The sequence below is a fragment of the Zalophus californianus genome, chromosome 5 (assembly GCF_009762305.2).
Source record: "Zalophus californianus isolate mZalCal1 chromosome 5, mZalCal1.pri.v2, whole genome shotgun sequence".
Lineage (NCBI taxonomy): Eukaryota > Metazoa > Chordata > Mammalia > Carnivora > Otariidae > Zalophus > Zalophus californianus.
The window spans coordinates 85,161,388-85,187,439 of record NC_045599.1 but is presented as its reverse complement, the minus strand read 5'-3'; the positions used below and the strand labels follow the sequence as shown (position 1 = coordinate 85,187,439).

The window sequence follows — 26,052 nt, the reverse complement described above, 5'->3', positions numbered from 1 at the left end:
AGGGAGAAGCAGACTCCCCACTGAGCAGGGAGCCTAACATGGGGCTCGATCCCAGGACCCTGGGATCATAACCTGAGCCAAACGCAGCCGCTTAACTAACTGAGCCACCCAGACATCCCTAGACGTATTATTATTTTTTATTATTCATTTTGCTTTGGCCTTACTCTGAACTGCTGAGTAATTTTAATTCATACATGAAGGAGGAGAAAATAACATTAAATACTTAAGATGCCATTTGTCTTCACTCAAACTATGTGTTTGTCTTTACTTACAAAGAGTGGCATCCCAAATGGCAAAATGCAATGCAAATGTTTTATGTGTATGAAGACAGGTGGTGTCAGTAACAATTATCTTGAAATATGGCAGCAGCCTACAATCAAGGACATCAGCACAAAGCAGAATGTAAATGTCCATTTGTTTCTCAGAATAAAACAGAATAGTAACATCTTAAACAAATAACAATGCAGATTTGGTTTAGTTCATCACATAGGCTTCAGAACCGGAAGAGTGATTCCTTTCTTAACATTTTACATAACACATTGTCCAATTATACTTGTAAACAGAAATAAAGCAACCCATTGACACTGTTGATCTGATGGAGTGTTCTCCTTTAAAAAGGGCAAAGAGCAAATCTATGAAGCAACAGGAGCAGTCAACGCTTTTATCAAGGCTACTGCTAAAACAATTCCATTATAACCGATATCTGGAATCAGTAGTATTACATTGTTTGTCAACATCTATCAGCTAGGAAAACTGGCACATTTCACAGGTTTCCATCTCTCTAGTGTAGGTGAAAAGCATTTTTGGAAGTGTGGCGACCTCTTCAGGACACCAGTACCATTAGTTGGAGGTAGCCAAAGGAGAACAGACATGGTAACTTACCCAGGGTGCTGTCTCTCCTGCGCACTCACCTGACCTGATGAAGTAAACGCTTCCCCAGTTCAAACTACTTATGACTTCTTTTAAAGTTCATAATTTTCCAGGTTCTATCCCGGTTGTATGTGCATGTCTTAAATGTTCATTTACATGAACAACACCGTGGATGGGAGTTTCGTATTCATTTTAGAATTCTCTACCAGAACAGTATGCCTTGAACAGAGTAGACCAATATGGCTTGCGAAAGAAAGGAAGAGGAGTAGGAAGAAAACAAAGGAATTTAAAGTAATATTTTTGTAAAGTATATTTTTATAATTTTGGAATTATGAAGAGAAAGCATCTAACTATAAAATGTAAGAATAAAAATATCACCAACCACAAAAAGCCACTGGAAGCTGAAAATTCTAATCCTTCCAAAAGAACAGAGTCTTTCCTGGCAAATCACACCCCACAAAATCTGTCTGATGAAGTATTAACAGAAGCTTACTTATAGAGATCTCTAAAAATAATTTGGACTGTTTTCATAACTCTAGGTTGAAAACCTTAAGGATGAGACAACCATTATTATAAATGAATCTCACAAAACTCCTAAATGTAGAGAGAACTTGTCAATATGCCACTCACTTTGCTATGCCCCTGTGAGCTCTTTGTACTTACAAATGCATAGGCTGGTTAGTATGTACGGTAGTATTACTTGGAAAACATTTGGTATCAATTTGGATCGGAGATAAAGGACTCCTATCAATAAATCAATGTGAATTAAAAACATTTTTTAATTAAAAAATAAATCAATGCGAATTTTATCTATTAAGTATTATTTAATTTTACATCTCTTTTCCATCTCTACTATAGCTTGGGCCTGTGAAATATTTTGCCTAACTGGTCTCCCTGGGCTCATGTGTTCAAAATTAAAAAGCAAAACAAAAGTTATTAGGAAAAAAAATTAAGATCTTCATTATCAATAGCAAACATTTAATGGCTACTTTGCTAGGGCCTGAGAAATTAAAGTAAAATAATTAATTATTTTCATAATATCTCCTACAAGGATCGTTAAGACAGTCCTTATCAGCAGCAAGTATCTACTGGCTCATTTGGTAAGAAGGAGGAAGAATGGCAAGGAGGGAAGGAGTAAAGAAGAAGGGAAGGAAGGAAGGAAGGAAATCGACAGCTAACAATGTAGATGAAGAGACAGAACATTTGCTTTGGAAGATAGTAAGATATATAACAGGTAACAGGGACACAGAGAGGGAGGGCCAGCTGGTGGGGGTAGGATTTGAGCATGGTCTCCAAGGAAAATCAGACACAGAAAGGCTGAGAAGAGGGTTGTAACTCTTTTTTAAATGTTTTTAGTTATTCTAGAGGATGGGTCTGTAAAACATGGCCCACAGGCCAAATCTGGAATGCTGCCTGTTTTTGCAAATAAAATTTTATTGAAACAGAGCCCCACCCTTTTGTTTGCACATTTTTTTATAGCTGCTTCTGTGCTACACGGCAAAGGTGAGTAGCTATGAGGGACAACATATAATCTGGAACGTCAAATATTTAATACCTGGCCCATCCATTTTTGTCTGATCTTTTTATTATCCTTAAAAGTTCCGAATCAAAACCTTGCACACATTACTAGAGATATCTTTATATGCAACGAGGTCTTGGTATTAGCATGTGGAAACTAAAGAAAGTAGTGCCATTTACAGAGTACTGCTTTATCAAGTTTACTTCTATCTATTCATCTAAGCATTTGCTGTGTTGCCCAATTCAAAAGTGACAAATGAAAAATTACTGATAGCTATTAGTAACCTTAAAAGAAATAAATTACGGATATTAAACTTAGTTCTGGGTACACCATGCTCACCATTTGCCCCCAAGGTAAGTTACAAAAGATATGGCTTAAGGAATCAATTCTATGACAAGTCTTTATACCTTAGAGTGAGGGACATTTAACACAGTGGGTGGGGAAGTGAACACACACTGCTGCCTAGAAATGGCACACCGTGCACAAACAACAGACTTTCATTTCCAAAACTGTCCTTTAGCACCAACCATCATTACCACACGCACTTAGAAAGTGTAAGGGCAGTACTATCTTAGAAAGGCCATTCTTAGGTCTTTGATTCATATGTTTCTTTCTGGTGTCTTATTTCATTTGTTATTTTCCAGGATTTTTCTCTTGCATATTAAATAATTTAACATTAGGTAACATTTTGAGTATATTATGCTCTTTGGTACAAATCAGGGAAATTTGCTTTTTTCTACCAGATATCATTATCAAAGAACAAATATTTGTAAAGGTCAGATATACTTAGTGCTGCAAAAAATTAAGATTCCTCAACAATAAATTTACATTTTATATTTTGATGCATGAGTTACTCAGCTGTATTATGTGCCAGACACTGTGCTAGGCAGTAGGAATAGGGCCTTAACATGAATAAAGCACAGTTTCACCCCCAAGGGGTTCCTAACCTTTGCTGTGCATGCATGTACATATAAAGCAATGACATTTAAACTTCAGAACTGAGTAACTCAAAGAGAAGTTTCAAATTAAAAATTTAAGTAAATTTCTGTTGCCCTAAGAGGTAAAAAGAGATATCCTTCAACAGATGCTGTTTCAAAGTCATGGTTCTTAGAACTTTTTCATCATGTAATGTAAAAAGTTTCCTGAAATACTATTTCCCTTGATTCTTAACGTTAAAAAAATAAGGAAAAGATATATATAATTCATACTTTTTCTGTATCCTTTCCTCCTGCTTCATTGAGGACTGCTGATATGTACAAGTCATAGATATAGAGGCAGAAGATCCGCGGGCAGTTTGAGATCAGTCAGGAGAGAAGCACTTTTCACTCCAGCAATGATGTAACAAGCCCTGCTCAGTGATGAACTCTGCCACAGTTAACTGAGTGATTGTAGAAGATGGGCATCGGATTGTGGCATCGCCAGGTTGGCTTTAGATTCAGCAGGGACGGGTGTCTAGTCCCATCTCTTCTCTAAACCACCACCATGTTCTCTTGCATTGAGAAAGACGAACAGGCAGATGGAAAGACAGATGAATCAAAGGAGCATGGATATCCATGAAAACATGAAAGGTTTTATACTACCAAAAAGAGGCAGTGTATCTGGTATGTCAGATCAGAAAGCTGGCTGTCCGCTCTTTTCAGCGAGGTACAGACAAATGGCACCATGATGAACAGGATGTAGGAACATGTGCTGGTAAGACTGCAGTGGCCCTTCTGCATTAGACATGCCTTTTCAAGCAGTATTCAAATATTTCATAAAATAGTTTCAATTCAGCTCTAAAACTGAGCTTTAATAAAGACGATGGAGAAAAACCTCATTTCTTTCCCTTCTCGTAAAGAAGATCAACAGGCATAAACACTTCGGGTGAAAACTCTTTCTATGCTGTAGGGTTTTTCTTCTAAAGAAATAAAGCCTTGAAAATGGAAATATGAGGGGTGCCTGGGTGGCTCAGTCCGCTGAGCATTTGACTTCGGCTCAAGTCATGATATAAAGGTCCTGGGATTGAGCCCTGCATCAGACTGCATGATCAGTGGGGAGTCGGCTTCTCCCTCTCCCTCTGTTCCTCCCCCCTCCACTCATGCACTCTTGCTGTCTTGCTCTCTTTCTCTCTCTCAAATAAATATATAAAATCTTAAAAAGGGGGGGGGGAATGGAAATATGAAAATAAGAGAGGAGGTATATTCAATTCAAACAGCCCTGGGCAAAGTGCCCTCTTTCAGCAGCTGCTTTGGAACTGCAGCCCCGGGAAGCCTCACCGAGATGGCGGGCACCGTTGCCCACAGCAAGTTCTACCTCAGACCACCAGGTGACGTGCTGGTCCTTGGCCGCAGGCACACAGAGAGGCCACATTCTAAATACAGATTAATGGCTACCATCTCCCTGTACCTCATCCAAACTTTTTTTTTTTACTGATACCTTTAGTGCACTTAATTCCTTTATCTTTTTCATCTTCTCACATGTTTTGGTGAACAACTCCCCCTTCCTAACAACAGTAATGTAACACTACATATAATTTGAACTGACATTCAGTTTTCTCAAAGGCTTTCATAGCTCTTAATTTAACCTTACAGCCACTGGCTATGAGGCAGATTTTGTTAATCCTCTCTTAACAGAGGAGGGGGGAAATCCGGATATTAAGAAATACTCTTTTTTCACATGATAATTATTTTTGGCTTCATTTCTTAACATAGAAAAACTAGAGAAATGTCTTTATTTTAGGTAAACAAATATGCATGCCTTGAGATGTGGGGGAAAAAAAACAGCAAGAGACACTTTCAGCGTTGATATTGTTAAATCGTAGTCATTGGAGATTAGTACAAAGCTGTATTCTGTGTTCACATATGTCATTGTTGTTCTACACGTAATAGTGAGTTCCACAGGCCAGGGAGCAAGACTCTCAAGAAGGGAAAGTCAGTTATTCTCCTCATTTTCTTCCCAGAAAGGAAAACTTTCCAAAGGAAACAGGTTTTCTTCTATGAATGTTTTTTTTTTACAAATTTCTCATTTCTACTAGTAATTTATTTGTACAGAATTCGGGGTATTTCTGAATACAATGAAAATATATTTTTCTCTTTCATTCTCCAGTTGTCATTATCATTTGTGGGAGTATAAAGTTATCAAGGCTGATGTAAGATTTTAAAGGAAGCACTTAACCATCAGAGTGTTTCCTTAGGTAAAGCAAGTAAGTTAAATAAACATTGTTCTAGAGTTAATGTACTATCAAACTAGATACCAGAAATGACAAATATTAGGTACTGCCATCAAAGTTAAAAGTGATTTTTGAAACTGCTTCCTAATTTTAAAAATCTAGAGGCAAAAAGAACTGTTAGTTTTTAAATACATGTATGTAGATTTCACAAAATCACAGATATATTCTTCCATGTTCATTTCTTATCCTCGAATAGTTTCACAGACTCACTCACTCATGTATTCATTTTCCTTTCATAATTTCCACACTGGTATCTCCAGGTCAGACCTTTCCCTTGAGTTCTAGCTCTAAATATCCATCTGCCTACTCAGTTGCTTCACAAGTATTTTATAGGCACTTCCAATTCAACATGCACCAAAATAAACTCATCATTTCCATCCAAACTTGTCCCCACTTCCCCCCCACCAAAAAAAAAAAAAACCCAAAAAAGAAAAAACAACCTATCCCTCTTCCTGTGTTTCCTGAGTGAATAGAGACCTGTCACCCAGTTGCATAAGCCAGAAACTCAGATGACACTGAACTCCCTTTAAAAGCTTCCCTCATCTTTATCCACTCTTCCCTCCAGTCCAGTCTCCATACTGCAGCTAGAGTAATCTGCATGAGAGAGAAATCTGATGGTTCCTACTCAAAACCCTATAGTGGCTTCCCATTATTCTAAAGGGCAAGACCAACCTCCTGGACCTGGCCTGCCCCCACAGGGTCTGATCCCTGTTATCTCTCCAGTCACATCTCAATGACATTTAACCCAGCCATACTTCGATTGCCTTTCATTGCCTAGGAAGGCCATTCTCACTCCTAATTGATTGTTTGCTCTCTTTACCACCTTCTCTTAGTTACTTAACTTTCAGTTCAAATGTCCCTTCTTCAGAGATGCCTTCCATGGCCTTACGATGAGGTCATTTCCCACTTTTGCATGCTTTCTGGAATGATTGATTATCTGTTAATATATGTCTCTTTCATTAGACTCAAAGCTCCATGAGGACAGAGACCCCCTTCTGCTTTGCTCTGCATTTTATCCCAAATGCCAACCAAGTGCTGGACACATAGAAAGTGCTTAAGTAAATATTTAATGACTTCAGGTAAACATTATGGAACATTTGCCATGTGACTGCTTTTCAACACACAGATGCTTACAAAGCAGATAAAGTATTCTTTAAGAAAGTTACAGGAAAAAAGTAAAACCTTTAAAATTCTGCTAAATATGGTAAGACATCAGTTAGGAAATCCCTTGGGGATTAAGCTTATTTTTAATACAGCTGATCACATAAAAGAAATCAATAAATTGCCCCAATATTTGTTGAGTGGTTCTTACAAGCTTGACTGCTGTGCTATTTTTTTTTCCTCCCTATTATGAAAGGTCTTTGTAAACCCTATTCTTCTTTCTTGTTCACCCCCCACCCTCAATGTACTGTTTATCAAATTATCAAGATATTTTCATATCTTTAACTTACTTCCTTCATTTTCCTCGAGAGTAGGGAACATATCTAAACAGGGCCTTTTACAAAGAAGGCTATTTGATACATGGTTTATGACTGATTTAATCTGTGGTATATAGAGGGGCTTTAGAAATTACGAATAAAATGAGAAATTTCACCAGGCAATTTTACATGATATCATAAAAGCAAAAATACAGGAACTCCAACAATCTGTTTCTAGTAGGATATGTACGTAAGTATAAATTTCACATGAAAATTGTAATTTTCCTTCCTGCACATGATATATATTAAGGAAAAAATATTTAAAAATTTATAACATGGGGCGCCTGGGTGGCTCAGTTGGTTAAGCGACTGCCTTCGGCTCAGGTCATGATCCTGGAGTCCCGGGATCGAGTGCCGCGTCGGGCTCCCTGCTCAGCAGGGAGTCTGCTTCTCCCTCTGACCCTCTTCCCTCTCGTGCTCTCTCTCTCGTTCTCTCTCAAATAAACAAATAAAATCTTTAAAAAAAATTTATAACATGGCATGATGTGATTAAAAAAAGGCTAAATTTTAAATTACATACCAATTACATTTTCATTTGGTTATAAAGAGGTTTATAGATTATTTGTTTATCATGCCATATGGTTATGTCCTGCCTTGGGTTTTAAAAAATCTCAAATAGCAGATACAATTATTTTAATTTTATTCCTTCTCTAATTTATGTAAGTAAATAGAAGCCTAATTTTAAAGAGGCATAATGGGAATTGTAAGAATGAAGGGAAAAATATTACTCATTGAGAATTAAAGTTACTTGTTACATACTCTTGAGCTTAAATGGTAAGGAACTAAGTACCTTGGCAGTGTTCTAGCTATAACATTCACATTCTCATGTTATTTACATAATGAACGGACAGAGGGCAGGGAAGGGAGAAAGAGGCTAAATGAAATATGTGCCTACTGAGCACTCTAATATATAATAACGCATCTGTTGTTTACTGCCAATTATCTCCAAGTATATGTTAAAAATTAATACTTTCTGGCATGTTATAAACTACTGCTTGCTTAAGCCGTGGTTACTGTCTGAGATAGGACAGGGTCAATATAACAAATAACTACTGTTAGATGAGAACCGGATTGAACCAGGATAGTATTCACCTTCTGTGACTCTTGGAGGAGGACACTATTCTGACAAGAGCAGTGACATTGTCTCACTAAAACTCTGAAATAATCACATTCAAACAATTTTAAAAAATGACCTAAGCATCCTCAAACTTTCATACTAATGCACAGCAGGCAAAGAATTTTGGTCTGTTTGTATAATGCTTACAGGTTTGCATAAGATATTATTTTTTTCTTCATTTACGCATTATAAAGAAACAAAGCAGAGAAAAATAAAAATGTAAAAATGAACATTTTCACTGAAATGTTGGTGAAACAACTTAACGATTATTTTTCTAGGAAGTCCTTAGTCATCTAATGGCATTCAATCAGCACTTCGGACAGCAGATAAAAGACCTATTTCGTTTTTTCATTAATTTATCCGTTTATTTATTCGTTCAAATGTCAGATGTTTATCAAACTCCCACTACATGAAAAGTATCCAATAAAAAATGTTCACAGAAAATCTGCAGTATTCCTTTCCCACACAAAGCAAATCAGACTGTGCAATGAAAAGAAGTTCAGCCTTAAAAGGTCGATCTAAGAATACAAAATAGTCAAGTATTTCTTTTCCATAACAAAAATATTTATCCATAAGAAATATAAATAAGTATACCAGACCCCAAACTGTAACTATTCTCTCCAGGCCATCTTATAAATATTTAATATTTAATATAATAGAAGTCATTTTATTCTATAATACATAACCTTACATTAGAAGGAAATGACCTTTTGTCTACTAAACAAAATAGCAATCGAATGACATCTTCTCTTTCATGTCACTTGAGTTCTCCAGATGACATTATTTCTCCAACAATCAGGCAAGATCCACTGGCATTATTAACTAGCAACTCTAGGTGCAACACCAAGTTATTCAGTTCGGTAGATAATTATTTTCATTGACAAGTCAGAAGCCCAGAGACCTCTGAGGGAAAATATGACCCACTATAAATTATGATAAATTATGCATACATTTAATTTTACTTATCTCTTTAAATCAATTGGTCTGCAAACTAGGATACTATTTGCAAGGCACAATTCTTAAAGATCTATAACTTATTTAGAAAACATATGTTCAATTTAAATGTAAAAACACCCCTGCAGATGAGATTTTTGAGTGCCATTCATTTCAAGGTCACTTTCTTCATTCCATTACAAGAATTATAACACAAGAGTCTGGTACAATGAAAATGCCAGAAGTGGTGGGAGACTGCCCAATCTTAGCTGTATCATTAGCCCTTGCACAGCCCTCCGCATACAGCAGGCTCCCAGTAAAATCAAAGTTACACGGTGTGCTTTTATTTGGCTCATTGTAGTTTGAAGCAATAATGTTAGAATTATTAGAATTACAGAAAATAAAATCTTGTAGAGTGTCTTAGAGCCACCTGAATTTATGAGGAAAATACAGAAAGACCATTTTTTGAAGTCTGTGTGAGAATATAAAGTCATCTTTTATTCTCTCTTTCTCTGTTAAGAGACTATATAGCTAATATATTAGCAAAACCTAATGGCTTTACCTTTAACATACACCCAGATTCTGGCCACTTCTCAAGATCTCCACCACTGCCACCCTGGTCCAAATCCCATGGTTTCTCATTTAGATTATTTCAAAAGCTCTCTAACTGGTCATACTTCTGCACTTGCCCTCTTACAGTCTATTAAAAAAAAAAAAAATTCCAACTGATCTTTCAAAAACCTGGGACAGCTCAAGTTAGTTCTCAACAGCCCCCATGTCATACAGAACACAGGCAAAGCCCTTTCGATGACTTACAAGGTCTTCATGATCTGGCCACCTAATAACTAAGCTCATTTTCCATCTCCCTTGTTGGTCTTCTGTAGACACACCTACCTGCTCCCATCTCAGGGCCTTTTTGTCCTTCCTACTCCTATTGCTGGTAAGGTTCTCACTGATAATCCCCTGGCTCACTCCTTTATCTCCTGGGTCTTCTCTATAAAATAATGTCCATTCCAGGCTCCCCTTCCCTTTTATCCTATTTTGTTACTCAGGATATCATTTATTATCATGTGGAATATTTTATATTTACTTGCTTATTACTTTTTAAATGCATTGTCTGCTCTCCCTCATTTTTGAAAGCTCCAGAAGGGCACGGCTTTGTTTCATTCACTGTTGAAGGGAGACAGAATTTGTCAGCCCAAAGAAGCAGAATATGCTTCTTTGACATAAGGATTATTTTCAGCTGATTATTTTTTAGAAACAGCGGATACAGACGGAGTTTTAAAACTGAGAAGTTACACTTTTGTAGGAGACATTTACAAGGGAGCTCTCCATTTACAAGAATGTCTCCCTCCCTGTACCAAGAAGAGAACGTAGACTCTAAATCTCTAGAAACTCTTATCAATAGAGAAGACACTGACTTAAATCTGTGTAACAATCCTACCCTTGTTTACTGCTTCGCCTGATAACCTCCCCAAACCGGCCTCCCTCCCACCTACTACACATCTTCTTTAGTCTTTAGCTGGAGTTGGTATTTAAGGTGGTGGCTTGGACCATCTTGGGAAGTTACTCAGTTTTCCTGGGTCTCTCTCATGCATACAGGAGGCATACATGTTATTTAACTTCTGTTTTTCCCGTTAGCCTTTTATTACAGGAGCATCTCAGGCAAAAACCTAGCAGATTAGAGGGCAGATTAGTTTTCCTCCCCTATACCACCATAGCCACGGTACCTAGAGGAGTGCCTGGCCCGAAAATACCCAGGATTGGGAACACACAGATGAAAGAGTAATGGGAGTAAGGTGGCAAACTATGTAGCCATGGGCTGGAGATAGAGATCAGCTGCCCAGAGATAACTAGGCTTTACCAAGTTTGGTACAAGAAATATTTAGCCCAATGTTAAAACATTAAACAAAATCACACAGATGTATAGATACTCCCTGAATGGTATTATATGGTCCATACTACCACGTTAGCAAGAAAATGAGCTTCTCAGATTCAACAAGGCCCAAGACTGTTTGGACACTGTTAGAAAGTCTAGGGACCATAGTAAAATGAACGGAGATACCCTGCATATGCTCTTCCTTTATATGGCCATCTTTTCCTGAAAAGTTTCTGTATCCTTGGCTAACTAGATAAATGAATTTAATCTTACAATGGTGTGGACATATGTGGTCTCTTCTAGTTATGCTGTGGTCCCCTTGAAGTGTTGTGGGGATATTTCATAGTGGAGAACCTTGAGATACTTCTTATCTACTCAAGTACAGTTGCCTTCTCTAATCCAAATCAGTGTGTCAGAGAGAATATTATCATCTTCATTTTATACTGGAAGAAACAGAAGCATAATAAGTAACTTCATTTATTCATCCATGCAATGATGTCTTTTTACTGATCGCCAACGAGACACTGGTAACTGTTCTCTATATTGAGAATGAACAAAGTATAGCCAATATTCTCATGGAACTAACATTCTACTTGAGGGAGACAGACAAAAAGCAAACCAGTATTTTACAGATAGATAGATACACGCGCGCGCGCACACACACACACACACCACTTTTATACATATGCATATACTTATACATGCACATATATGCATATGTAGATATAAATAAAATAACTGTCAGGTCATGATAAGGACGGATGAAAAATAAAGCAGGGGAGAGGTTATAGGGAATGCCATGATGGGGGTTGGGGAGGGTTCTAAAGTCACACAACTAACATGGTATAGAGCCAAGATTCAAACACAGAGCATTCCAATGTCAAATCTGTGGTCTTAACCACTAAGCTGAAGCTGCTAAGTGGCTCTGCAAATGCTAACCTTCCAGTCTATTAGAGTTGGCAATGCAGACAGAGACAGCCTGATTGGGACAGAAACACGTTAAAAAGGAAACCTGAGAACGAAAAGGGCTTCTGGTGGTGCTGTGTATCTAAAATAGAATGAACAATATTTGAAAACAAAAATTGGGCAAATCCCCCACCACCCCGTAATTCTCAAAATTAATAAGGTGAGTCAATGCCTGGTAAATGTCATAGGCTTGGGTTCTCTAGGTCCATATGTTGACTGCTCAGACCCTGCCTTGGAAGCAATTTGCAAGTGAGAAGGTTAGGCTTGTTTTTATGTCATCCATGTACTAACAGATTTCTTGGAGACCAGAATTTCCATTTGACCAAGACTAATTAGAAACAGCTAGCTACTCTAGCATAAATCAGGTTTGACTGAAGAACATGAATACAACCAATGGTCACCCAAATCTCTGGGGTAATCATAAACCCAATTCCACAGTTCTGAGTGTGATCTCCTACCTGTTTAGACTCAGTAGGAGCTAGGATTCAAGAAGACTACATGGACCAACTTCAGGAAAGAGTCAAGCTGGCAGCCTGATACCATGGAACTGTGGGAGAATGAATTATCCCAGGAAAATATGGAGATAAGACTTGTAAAGGATTCTCTTATCCCTGCGATAGGCTTTCTCTAAATCCATATTGATTAAATAGTTTTGGGTTTTGCTTCGTAAGAGAAATTTCCACATGATTGCTCATACTCCCAGATGGGAAGAACTGGAGATATATCCAACATATAGTTTAAATGTTTTGTTTAGATTCCCAGGCTTTGTCATTCACTCAATCTAGAAGTGACTCTTCCCCTTACCAGCTGTATGACACTGGGCAAGTTATGTACTTTTTTTCTGTGGCTCAATTTCTCCTATTATAAGCAGAGATGAGTGGTATCATTCTCACTGAAATATGAGGACTAAATAAGACAGTGAATGTACTTGCCAAATAGTAAGCACTTGATGAATGCATGATAGTCTTTTGGGGATCCTGCTTCGTATACGTCCCATCCTCTGAGAATCATCTCCTCACACACCAGGATCGCCTCCTGTAAATCTCTGTAACAACGATCCTGCATACTCTTTTCTGTCTAGCCATCTTATTGATTAAAACAAGGGTAGACACATAATATAAGCTAGGCCAATCAATTCTTTCTGCCAAGAATTTGAAGTTAGACCTCAAAGACTAATTAGTTATCTGCAGATGCTAGGCCTGGAAAGTTATATTGATTCAAATGTCACTTGAGAGCCCTTCGCAAATGGGGCAGAGGAATGTAGTCTTCAGAACAAGAGGGAAATGAAGCAGTGAGATTGAGGAAGGAATGAAAGACCAAGTGAACACAGAGGAAAAGACAGAAAGAGATGCTGCCTTGGTCCCTGACCACTTCCCAGTTCCTAATTCCAATAGCTCCCAGGGCTGGCTGAGCTTCCTGTGTCCTGAGTTCTGTGAGAAAATTCTATTTTCTTATAGTAAATGTCCTATTGCTTAAGTTAGCTTAAGCTGTTTCTGTTCTTAGTCATCAAAGAGGTCCTTAGAAAAAGTGGTAACCTAAACATTTGTATTATTTTAATGGAAAAGCTCATGTTTGACATTCTGAACCAGAAATGTATTTACTGTAATTAACTGAATGAAAATGAGAAATAATAGAGAAGAGGTATAGGCCAATTTCCCCCCATCATTTCTATGTAACATAGGACAAAGCTAGCCCTAACCAAACTATGAAATAGCTTTAATGTGCTGCTATTCTCTTCTCTCCCTCCCTTCTCATTCTCAAGGACTGCTTACTGGAGGGCCCTAAATTCCTGAACAGTGTCTTATATGCTGTGTTTTTCCTACCAGTAACCATAAATCAAAACTTAACTGTCTTTTGACCCTTTCCCCCAAATCCCTCATTTTTGTTTTCTAAGAAGGCAGCTAGATACTCTGGTGCATTAACCCAAGCCAACATGGTAACTGATTGTAATATAAGAGAAGGCCTCTTTTTTCATTCCTGGAAACATGCATGTGACCTTAGAGAAAAAAAATCCCTTAATTAAAATCAGTGAAACTAGTGATGGGAAATTCTGACACTGAATAAAGTAGCAGGGTAATTTTTAGAAAGGTGATTTGTAATATCTTTGGTATGATAATCACACTGCATATGCAAATACCGAACTGCAGTAGAAAAAAAAAAAGGTTAGAGAAGGATTGCATATTTTTGACATATTTGAAATTATTGAGCACTCCTTTCTGTATTGCAGCAAAATTGGTTTAGAGGCTGAAAATAAAAGTACAGCTTAATATATTCAAAATTTTAATCAAATGTTGGAACAAGAAAATCAGTCATAAATGCTTAGTCAACTAACCAGGATTATCACATTTCTATGCTAATCCTGTGTTTTTAATTAACGGATAAAGCAGAAGGGGGTATCTAAACAATAGTGTATGAAAAATGCAAAAATAAATTTTCACGTTCTAATTAAATGGAGAGGCAATAACAAAATACTGCTTCATTCCAGCAACTCTTTATCAAAAACAACAAAAAACACCTTGGTATATCTTTCTAAAATTACATTTCACAGGCTTCTGCATCCTCTTCCGTTTTTACTCATGAACATAAAGAGTCCAGATGTTAAATATAAGCTGAGCCATCACACCGAATACCATCTGGCCTTCTTTCCCGAATTTCCTAATTGATCAGGAGACGCATTTCTTACAGAAGGCAGTGGAGTCCAGGGCAGTGAGTCAGAGTATGAACTCTAGAACCAGAGTGCCAGGATCCATATGTTGGAGCTGCCACTTTCTTTTCATATCATCTTGGGCAAGATAATCAACCTCCCTCACCATGAGTTTCCTCATGTATAAAATGGGCCTAACAATAATACCTACTGTTGTTTTGAGGATTTATTCATTCACCAGTAAGTGCCTGGCACTGTTCCTGACTTTTGGAATCCAACAGTGAACACTACAGGTAACAATCATTGCCCTCGTGAAGCTTACATTCTCAGATATTGCATCTAAAGCACATAATTAGCACAATGCCTAGTCCTCAGTAAGTTCTGAAGGGCAGCTGTTGGGATTACAAACGCTTGAATGAGATGGAGTCAAAGACCCACATTCAATGACTGGGAATGTGTTAGAAGGAAGTCAGCACATCTAAGCTCTAGCTAGCAACGGCTCTGCCACTGTTTAGATAAACTTCATTTAATCTCTGGGCTGCAATTATTTAATCTGTAAATTGATCCTAAAGTCCCTTTTACTGAATAAATGGAAATTCATGAGAGATATATAAATGGTGAAGTTCTAAAAACATTAAAGGAAATATTTCACTTTGCCTATTTTACCTTTACTTACCATTTAAATGATATGAAGATGCATTAAGCATAAGAATACATTTTCAGTACACTGAAAGCAGAGGGAGAGCTCAAATGCTAGGTTATCAGCTGTAGTTTTAAAAAAAATAGAGAAAAACTGGAAAAATGTAGATGATCACTGGAAAAATGTAGATGATCAATATCATACCCAAATCTTTAGCTTCATAAAGTATGAAATCACAGAAAATTTAAAATGAGATAGAAGCAGGATCTTACATTTATCTTAAAAAGAGCACATTCCTTAGCCTAATCAGAAATCACTGGGTCAAACAATCTCTTTCTATAGTATATTTAAGTGAAATGTAATATTGTTTCTTTCTGGACAACCTTAGCTTTCCTAAATTAGTTTTTCTAATGAAATTTAAAAATAAAATTGGTCCCATTCCTACTCCTTTTCATAAGATTATTCATTTTTCAGGGTTTGTAAATTTTGTTCAAATTACTTTTCCAGTTAAAAACCAAAGCATTTTAACTTTCTTAAAATCATCCCAATGTATAGATAGATACTCCTGCAGTTTAGCCAAATTAAATGGCCCATGGTGAGAATGACCCTGTTTACCTGGCTCCGTCTTTTGAACTTCCCATTCTGATATGGGATAATATTGAACTCTTTGTAGTTTCATGATTAAGTCCTGCTCTCATGAAAAACATTGTTAACTTTGCTTTCAACCTTCCTTCAGCTGGAATATTCTTTCCCCTTCTATTCAGCAACACACCCATCTACCAAGTCTCACCCAAACTGTACCTTCTGCAATTACGGACTTCTGTCACCACAGCCCTGATTACTCCCACCATAACCCCCATACTAAAAGGTCATATTAGACCCTCTTAATATTACTCTCATGGCATTCTGCACATATTATCACTAACCTGATTATCTCTTTGCATAATTATTATTTTGTGTTACATCTACGTGATAGCAGGGACAATGGTTCTTGTTGACATCAGCCTGGCACAGAGTAGGCAACTGTTCACATTTGTGAAGTGCTAGAAATATCTTCATTCTCAATGGATAAGCAAAACCCTTATTAAACAATAAATCTGATCTTATGGGCTTTAATTTGTAGAGTTACTAGCCTTACTCCATAACAACAAAACATCACTGCAGTAAAGCAACCAAAAACAAAGAGAAATCAGTCCAAGATTTAAAATTAGAAAATAAAATCATTTTCTACAAGCATCTCTCCAAAAACACCTTTTCTGGTTTTAACACAGAATATCATGAAATTAAGAAATGCTTCCAAAATTCCCCACAGATTGGTCTTTAACACAAACACATATCAATCAAAAGCTTATCCTTTCTTTACTTTCCACAGACACCAAAGAACATGGCAGAAAGCCAACTTTTAGAAATAAACCCAAATAAAAATAAATCTTCCAGTAAGATTCCTAAGCAATAAAACCGTAAATGCCATTCCCACTTATATCTAGTATAATGTCAAGTTTCAATCCACTTAACATCAAAATTAATCAGGTTTAATGTTTTTTCTAGAGTGACATCTAACAATCTAGGAACATACCATTTTAAGTAAACACACACACAGCCCAAAGTTTATCCGTATACTTCAAATCTTTATAAAGTACAAGTAGGAAAGAAAATCTCACATTGGTCTATAGAATAATTGTAAAGAAAATGCAGCTGATTACAACTAAACACAAAATATCCAGCAATTCACTAGCTATAAACAGAAATAGTTTCAATTAGAAACTTAAGAGTATCAAGAGAACCCTTCGGGAAGTTAAATGGAAATTACGAGAGTATTTTCCAAAAGCAGGCCATTTCTTCATGCAATTACTTGTTTCCATTTTATAGCTGTCATACTTGTTTATCTATAGCAAAACATTGCTCTGCCCTTCTCATAGTAATCAAAACAACAAAACAAAGCTAAAGAAAGAAAATGTGTCCCCCCAAACTTAAGATACTATTTTGAGGAAACACAATTAGAAATATTTTCAGGTAGTGCATTCTAGGAACTTCTAATCACTGAACAGGATAAAATATTTAAGTTCATATAAAATTAAAAGCACATTAAAAATTTTTGCTTTGATCTGTGGGACAAAGACTTCATAATTCATAGACATGCATATATTTTTAGTAATATTTGGGGATGTCAAGAATAGGGCTGGGTGCCTTTCTTCACTACTTGAAAACTGAAACTTTCAATCATGTTCAGATTAATCAATTTTTAAAATACCCCATTTTAAATCTCCTCATTTCCAATGAGGAAAAACGCTTTTCACTGTAATGAATACTATATATTTATATTTATATATTTGGTATTTCTTAGGAGAAAAAAACACGTAACATGTCTTGAGTGCATCTTTTAACTGTAAATCAATTGAAATCCACTGCAATTACTATTACTACCACAGAAATAGTTTTATAGGATGACACATAGGAAGAGGATTCTATGGTACAATTCACTTCTATACAAAATTCAACACAAAGAATATTTATTTTCTCAACATAGTGTCATGTATTGGTGAGGTACTGAAATGCAAAGAAAAAGAAAATGAATTCATCCAAAAGAGGATTTACATAAATTTCAAGAGTAACGAAAGACCACTGGCTGGAGGTATCATAAAATTCATCCACTAATCAGGATCAACAGGGAAAATCAGAATAGCAGATAGTTTAGAAGAAAGCAGTGGAAGTGTTGGTCAGAAAACATTACATTGTTGCTTTATATAGCGAATAAGGAAAATCATATAAAAAAGAAAAGCATTTATTAAAATAAAGACAAAAAGAAAATATTCTATGCCACGGATGACAAATTTGGGGCTTGTGTGTTAATGCTTATCAGTGCCCTAACAGATGTGACTGATCAATCAATGGACTCTTTGTCACTGATCCTGGAATCTTTCTCAATACACAACACAGAAAGCCACTACCAATCACTGAAAATGGGCACCGAAATCTTATTTGTCAAACCTGCTCTCAGTGATATTGTTTAAGATATTCAATCAGGAACCTTCCCCACAGGCAAATAGTACAGGAAAAGGTACAACCTTCTGGAATATGTGCTCAAGCAGGGGCTGACATTCAAAAATTTGTGAATGCATAACAATTCTTAACAAGGAAAATGGAAAAATAACATTACAGCAAAGTAATGTTATGATTCAGTGAGTGGGGTAAGTTTTTAGAGGCTATCATCTACACCTTAGAATCGTTTCAATTCTGATGATACAGCATTTAAAAAAATACAGTCATCCATTCGCAAGAAAAGCAATCACTACAAAAGTAGCAAGAAATTGAAACAATTCCCTCAACCACTAGGCAACAGAAATTAAAGACTGGTACTGGTAATTGACAATTAAGTAGTTTCAATGCAGTTTATTCATTGTAATTTAAAGCTATAGACAGTCTAATGATTTGAAAAATAAAATCTGAGACAAAATGAATAACTACAGTAGAGAATCTGATGCCCGAAGTAGCTTTAACACCTGAGCAGACAAAATTATAGATTTTCTATAAATGAAGAACAAAACCCTTCATTGTTACTTTTAACAAAAACCGTTTTCTTCTAATGAAATTAATAATAATGCAATTCTTGTCCAAAATCAAATACTTTTTAAAAATCCTTAAAAATCGGAGAAAGACAATTATCATATGGTTTCACGCATATGCGGAATATAAGAAACAGTGCAGAGGACCATAAGGGAAAGGAGGGAAAACTGAATGGGAAGAAATCAGCGGAGACAAACCATGAGAGACTCTTGACTCTGGGAAACAAATTGAGGGTTGTTGAAGGGGAGGGAGGTGGGGGATGGGGCAATTGGGTGATGGGCATTAAGGAGGGCATGTGATGTGATGAGCACTGGGTGTCACACAGTGCTCACAACAAATGATGAATTGTTGAACACTACATCTGAAACTAATGATGTACTATGTGTTGGCTAATTGAATTTAAATTAAAGAAAAAAACCCTGAATTTTTTTTAAAAAAATAAAAATATCTTATTATAATGTGATTTGATCTCTAGTCATAAGAAACGAAAACAAAAATACAAGGACAGTGGCTAAGTTTTAGTTTTCTTCATTTCCAGAAATATAGTATCTCAACTGAAAGGTATTTTAAAATACAGGTGACCATTGAGCTATATTGGAAACACAAGCCATAATTTCAGTTTTAGAATAAAATTGAAAATGTGGCAAAATTTTTTGGAAAAATTAAATAATCAGTTTGATAAAGCAGGCAGTTAGCCAGACATGAGCAGGTAACAGGTGTTTTCTGTCTGTTAAGAAGGGTGGAAACCAAGTTTCCAAACAGCCAGGGGGCACATGCATGTACTCTTCCCTGTAAGTGCTGCCCTACAATAACCTATAGCTTCATGAGAACACATTTGCATTGTGGTCTTGACTCCCCCCCCCCCCCGCCCCCGCCGACTCCCCTTGCAGGGGGATGGCTCTGTGACAGTTCAGATAAGGGCCATATAGGACCAAAACTCCCCCTCTCAATTGTAGGAGGAGACCTTAGACGATTGGAGGCAACCCTAGTCAGAGACCAGCCTAGCTATGACCCATAACCCTTGCGAGCATAAAAAAGAAAGACCACCCAGGTCCCTGGTGCAGTTGCTGTCTCTGGGCCTTCCGGCTCATCCACCTTGAGAGTGTGCTTTTGCTCTCATTGCTATTAAACTCTTTTTTACTCTTTGGCTCTCAATTCTTTCTTGGCCCAACTCAAAAATGGAGGCAGGGGGTGAGGGGTGGGGCAGATGGGACATCTGAGATCAAATCAGTATATATTTCAGGTGAAGGTACTTTTGTTCTGCTATATAATTACACATTATACAATTTTACCAGAATGTTAAATCAAAACCTGCATAATGAAATACATCAGAGAAAAACAAACATCAATAACTGAACCAATTTAGATCAAGTCCATAATAGTTCAATCTGACAATGAACTCTCCCCATGTTAAATAGTATTACCTGCTGTTTCCAGTGAATAAAAACTGCATCAATGCCCCCACTTCATTTTGCTTATGTACACTTAGCCATATTTAGGATCTCACATGAATTCAGCAAGACATCTTAAGTTGTACTCACATTTAGCAATAAAGAACATTTTCAGCTACAAACAACTAAAACCACAATCTATAAAAGCATTACAACCAAGTCACTGCTCTTAAAGTAATTAGACAAGTTTTCTAAAATCTCTCTTGAAGTAACTATTATGCTAATATCTTCTACCCTTGGCCAATTCACTGTCATAAATTGTTGTTTTACCATTATGCTCTTCCAAGACTTTTTAAGTAATTTCTTTGCAAATGAGAATAGGGAGATGAAACAATCCTATTTGGCTATAAGATTGTAGCTGATTATGTGACTAACTTGTGGTACATCTTATCAGTATGCCATTCATGATTATAACACAACAGATTTTAATCAGGAAGTACCTCATTGTCTAATGAGGTGTACTTACGTCAGGTAACAGAAAACAAGTGTTTCTATAAACTATATAAACAACTATCAAAGAAGGCTTTCCCACAAAACACGAAAACCAACAAAAAAATATGTCAGTTTTATGAAAGAACTTCCTTGCTATATTGCAGCAAATATGTCACTTCTCTAGCATTCTGTTGATACAACTAGAAAAGGTTTAAAAAAATGTCCTCCTTACCTGTGTATACAGTTTTTACTCTCGAGATAGGACATACCAGAGGCAGCATCTAACGAAAATTTCACTAATTGTTTGAGCTTTATTTCATCCTTCTTCTTTCTCAGAAAGGACAGGAAATCACCTCCTAGAAGCATTGACAGACGAACAATGAAATATAATCAGGATGTACTGCCTATTAGAGATACCTGACAAAACCGAAAGAATTACACATTCGGCCATGTTTCTGCCCATTTTGTTTGAGGTGAGGATAAAGAAAAAGATGAAAGAACACATCTACTAGAAAACAGATACCATAAACTTACCCAGATACAGTTTAAGTAATTTAAGTGCTTCACACTGTATATTATCCAACACATGATAATACTCAAACAAAATCATACAATTCCTCTGTTGCAATTTCTCACCGATTTGCCTGGCTCAAATTTCCTGTGAAATTTTATTTTCTCTAATACCAAATAAAAGATTATAACTATTACAAGTTTAAAATGTAAATGATATCAAATCAGTTATCAGATTCAGTGACTGCTTATGATAATTAAGTCACTGATGGTAGAGGCAGAGAGGGGGAGCTATGGTTTTGATAGGATTTAATTGCTGAGCCAGATTGCATTTTGGGCATCAGATGGATTTCAGTGATGTCTTAGAGCAACTCTTTAAATCAGCATGGTCCAAAAGAAATATAACACACAGTAACTTTCAATTTTCTGGTAGCCACATTTGGAAAAGTAACAACAACAAAAAGGTGAAATTCATTTTAATCATATATTTTTTCTTTAGCCCAATATATCCAAAATATATTATACCAATATGTATTATTACAAAATTATGGTGGAAATATTTTACATTTTATCATCCTAAGTCTTCAAAATATGTTGTTTATTTTACATTTTGTGGGACATCTCAAATATTTGATCTGTATTTAGATTTCATAAAATTTATAGTTGAAACAGAATATTCATATGACTACGCTGTTTCAAACATGTTTAAAATTTCCTAGTAACTCAATCATATCCATTTTAAATTGAATAAAATTAAATGAAATTCACAATTCAGTTTTTTAGAAGCACTATTTCCAAAGCTGAAGAGCCATCTATCACCCGTCACGACCATATTAAAATACCGTCGACCTTCAACTGTGCATTCATTCTTCACATTGCATTAAAGGCTACGTGAAGGCTTGATTATTCTTCCTTGTTAGTGTAGAGTGTAATTGTATTTTTTTAAAAAAGTTAAATATATTAGAATGAATGTTCTCTCAAAACAATCATTCCCACTTTCTATTAGGCCCTCAGATTCTAAACCAGAATTTTCCAAGAGGGATTAGCATTTTAATTGCCATTTCCTGAATTTTGTAATCCTCTTCACCAGGGATCCAGGCTTCCTTAAATAAAACAACTCTAGAGGTGAAGACTTAATGGCTTTTTCTTTAATGAGAGTATCTGGAAAATAAACTCTTGCCTAACTCTACTTATAATGTTACCTTTCTCTAACTTCTCTTATTCACAAATCAAGCGTTAGGCAAATTTAGGTGGGCCATTTACAAAATCAACAGCTATATGCTTAAAAATAATCTTAACGGTGTCAGATAATTTCTTTTTTCTGTTCTTTTAAAGAGAATATCAAATGTATTCAATTACTAGGAAGATTACTGAAACAGTCTCCATCAAGCTTAACTTAATTTTCTGAACAAAACACACCCAAGCAACAGTAAACAGCAAAATTAACCACTGATTTCTCTACTTTAATAGGTATACCAATTTAGTGGACTTGAAATCAATATTTAGTTCAAGTTATTACTTGGACGAATATTCATATATATTAATTCTTTGTTAGATATATGTTGGCTTATTTTAGAAAAAGTGCAGACTGGGGTCTTGAAACCACATAGCATTTTGTTTAAGCTTTGGAATAGTTTTCAAATGAAAAGAGCTTTTCTGGAATTTGATTTAAAGCAGCCTATGACATAACCTCAGTGTTCTGTGAAATCCTAATATTTCTTTCCAAAGTTAGCTCGTATTCAGCACTTTTCCATCTGCCTCCTGTTCTTTTTTAAAATTTACTCCTTCGGTGAATCCTCCTTTACCCCTTAACCCCTGCCCCAAATGGTAAACCCTAGGAAGAGAATTGTGCCTAGGCTGCTCATTATTATAATTTCAGAGGCTACCACACTGTGTCTAGCATGTAATAATACCTCAATAAACATCTCTTGAATGAGTAAACAATGTGTAAGTATCTCTTCTTGCAGCTTCTAAGCTCCCCATGAAGACAAGAATCATTTTTCATTAATTTTTACATTTCTTCCCTAGTCCCTCTCCAATGGTGAGAACTTTGCTTTTCAAGTACTTGTCAAATGTTAAAACAGTGTTGAGAAAAGGATATTACATTTCTTATCAATGGCACCGGATGGATGCCGTAAAATTCTTTAAATTCCATCAATAAAACTTAGCGCATTTGGGCGCCTGGGTGGCTCAGTTGGTTAAGCGACTGCCTTCGGCTCAGGTCATGATCCTGGAGTCCCGGGATCGAGTCCCACATCGGGCTCCCTGCTCAGTGGGGAGTCTGCTTCTCCCTCTGACCCTCTTCCCTCTCGTGCTCTCTATCTCTCATTCTCTCTCTCTCTCAAATAAATAAAATATTAAAAAAAAAACTTAGCGCATTTAAGAGTAAGCTCATTTTGACAGATGCTTCTTAACACTAATGCCTTAAAAACTCCATCTTTTGAAAAAAATGATTTGCAAACCTGGTAGATAAAACTGTAAAACAACAAATGCACAATATAATACAGAAAAGACAACACTTAAATAGCATTACAAATTGCCTGAAAAGTGAAGCCAGGTCAATAAAGGTAAAGCACTAGAAAGTAGAATGACATACAGTTATTTCCAAATACTGAGACGCAGCCAAAGATACAGACGAAGGATTGTCTGACTGCCTCTTAGTTAATCCAACAATGTTTCTGCCTTAGAGAAATTTCTTGCTTAAAATCATTAAATTATTAAATTTTAAATTTATTTCCAACTCACAGGTAGTTATTCAAGACACAGACAGAATTATCTTAAGTAAAGGAGGAAAGCAGCAGCATCCCACAGCCCTAGTCAGCTTCTTGCAGAACACTGCAGAGAAGCAAAGACTTCAATAAAAGTTAAATAATTGTGATTCAGTACTGAAAGCCTGAGCCTCGGGCAAGTGCAAGCAGTGAGAACCCGGAAGCAAGAAGTAAACTCCCCAGGAGACAGAGTATGAGACTAGAGGTAGGTTACCCAGGAAATAATTCAGACTGGGCCAGAAACGTTCCCCTAAGCATAATACTTGATTATTACCATGAAGTGAAGAACAATGGGAGAGTGACATCAGATGGTAAGAGTTTTTAGTATTCACTGTCAGTTATCGTAGAGGATAGTGTCTCTTCCTTTGAACTCATTCCCCTGCCACTTTTATTAAATGCCAAGTTAAAGAAACTCTCTTAGAATTTGTGATATATACAATAATCATATGTACAATACATACGTTTATATGTGTGCGCATGTATGTATATGTGCATGTGCATATAGTATGGAGTGCCATACCTGACCACTATCGTAAGGACCTCGGTGTTCAAAGTGGGCAAAACAAGGTATTAATTCCCGTTTTGTAAATCTGTCTTAACAAGGATTATTTCTATATAGGTACATTGTACATTAAACCAAAACAGGATGGATTATTTTCTAGAATTTTTCACCAGTGATAGATTTCTAAGACAATACTTAATATGTTTTTATAGCCAATTTTTAGTTTACTAGGGAGATAGCATGACATCATGAAAAGAGCATGGATACTGAAGTCAGACTGACCTAGATCCGATTACCTATGTGGCCTCGGGTAAGTTGTTTAATTTTTTTTTTTTTTTGGCATTTATTTATTTGAGAGAGAGAGAGAGCACAAATGGGGGTAGGGCAGAAAGAGAGGGAGAAGCAGATTCCCTGCTGAGCAGGGAGCCCATTGCAGGGCTCGATCCCAGGGCCCCGAGATCATGACCTGAGCCGAAGGCAGACGTTTAACCAGGCGCCCCTAATCTTTCTAAACTTCTTTAAAACAAGGATTAATTCCATTTATTTCTCAAGATGGTTTTGAAGACTAAAATGTATCTAAAACACTAAGCCCCTGCCTAGACAGTCATACACACACTACTACTCCTCAAGCTATTTTGCATCTAAAGAAATAAAAAGTTATAGTAGGGACAGGTTGTTTGTCACATACCTATTTTCCCTTACTCGCCTCAAATTCCTGCCCTTCTCCCATTTTGGAAAGTATTCACCTCCCCCTCAACAAGAAAGGTGGCCCTAGATTGGCTTCACGCAATGAATGAAGCCCATTCCCCTGTGGGATAGGCACATGGCTTAATTTGGGCCACTGAGATACAAGGAGATGCTTAAGTGACTGGTTCAGGGATAGGCACATGGCTTAATTTGGGCCACTGAGATACAAGGAGATGCTCAAGAGGGGAAAGAAACTTTGGTTTTTGAGAGAAGCACCAGGAAAGAAGCATTCTCTGCCACTGGAAGTATACAAGATAGCACCATGAGGACTGGCAGACTAGGGGTGAAGCAATCATCATGGAAAGCAGAAAATACAGAAGGAAAGAGAATGGTTTCTGGCGATATGTTTGAGCCACTGGATCAAACACTGCCTGAACAGTGACTCCCTTCTAGATTCTTCAATTAAGTGAACTAATAAAACTTTTTTTTTTAAGGTATCTTTTGAGAGAGAGAGAGAGAGAGAGAGAGAGAGAGCATACCCATGACTGGGGGAGAGACTGGGGGAGAGACAGAGGGAGCCTCAAGCAGAGGTCCTGCTGAGTGCGGAGCCCACATGGAGCTTGATCTCAAGACCCTGAGATCATGACCTGAGCTGAAACCAAGAGTCAAGACACTTAACTGACTGAGCCACCCAGGCGCCCCAAATCTCTGTAATTTTTAATACATCTTCTGTACTAGCAACACAAAGGTTCCTAATGGATAGATATTTGTATCAGAAGATTACTTGAGAATTTTAAAAGGTAATATATATTAAATGTCTGAAACAAGTAGGAAACAATAAATAGAAGTGTTTATTATTGCTTGCAGCCAACTTTTAGTAGGAG

The 26,052-nt window shown here is 36.7% G+C and overlaps 1 protein-coding gene across 7 annotated transcripts in view; it reads right to left on the bottom strand.

Annotated features, from left to right (window-relative positions):
- The window catches only part of FER (FER tyrosine kinase), a 449,342-nt gene that overhangs the window by 86,489 nt on the left and 336,801 nt on the right, over positions 1 to 26,052 (bottom strand). For all 7 annotated transcript variants that reach the window (XM_027606296.2, XM_027606298.2, XM_027606297.2 and 4 more), the window contains one exon: positions 20,934 to 21,057. In XM_027606296.2, the coding sequence (XP_027462097.2) occupies positions 20,934 to 21,057 (124 nt within the window). The remainder of the gene's footprint in view (positions 1 to 20,933; positions 21,058 to 26,052) is intronic.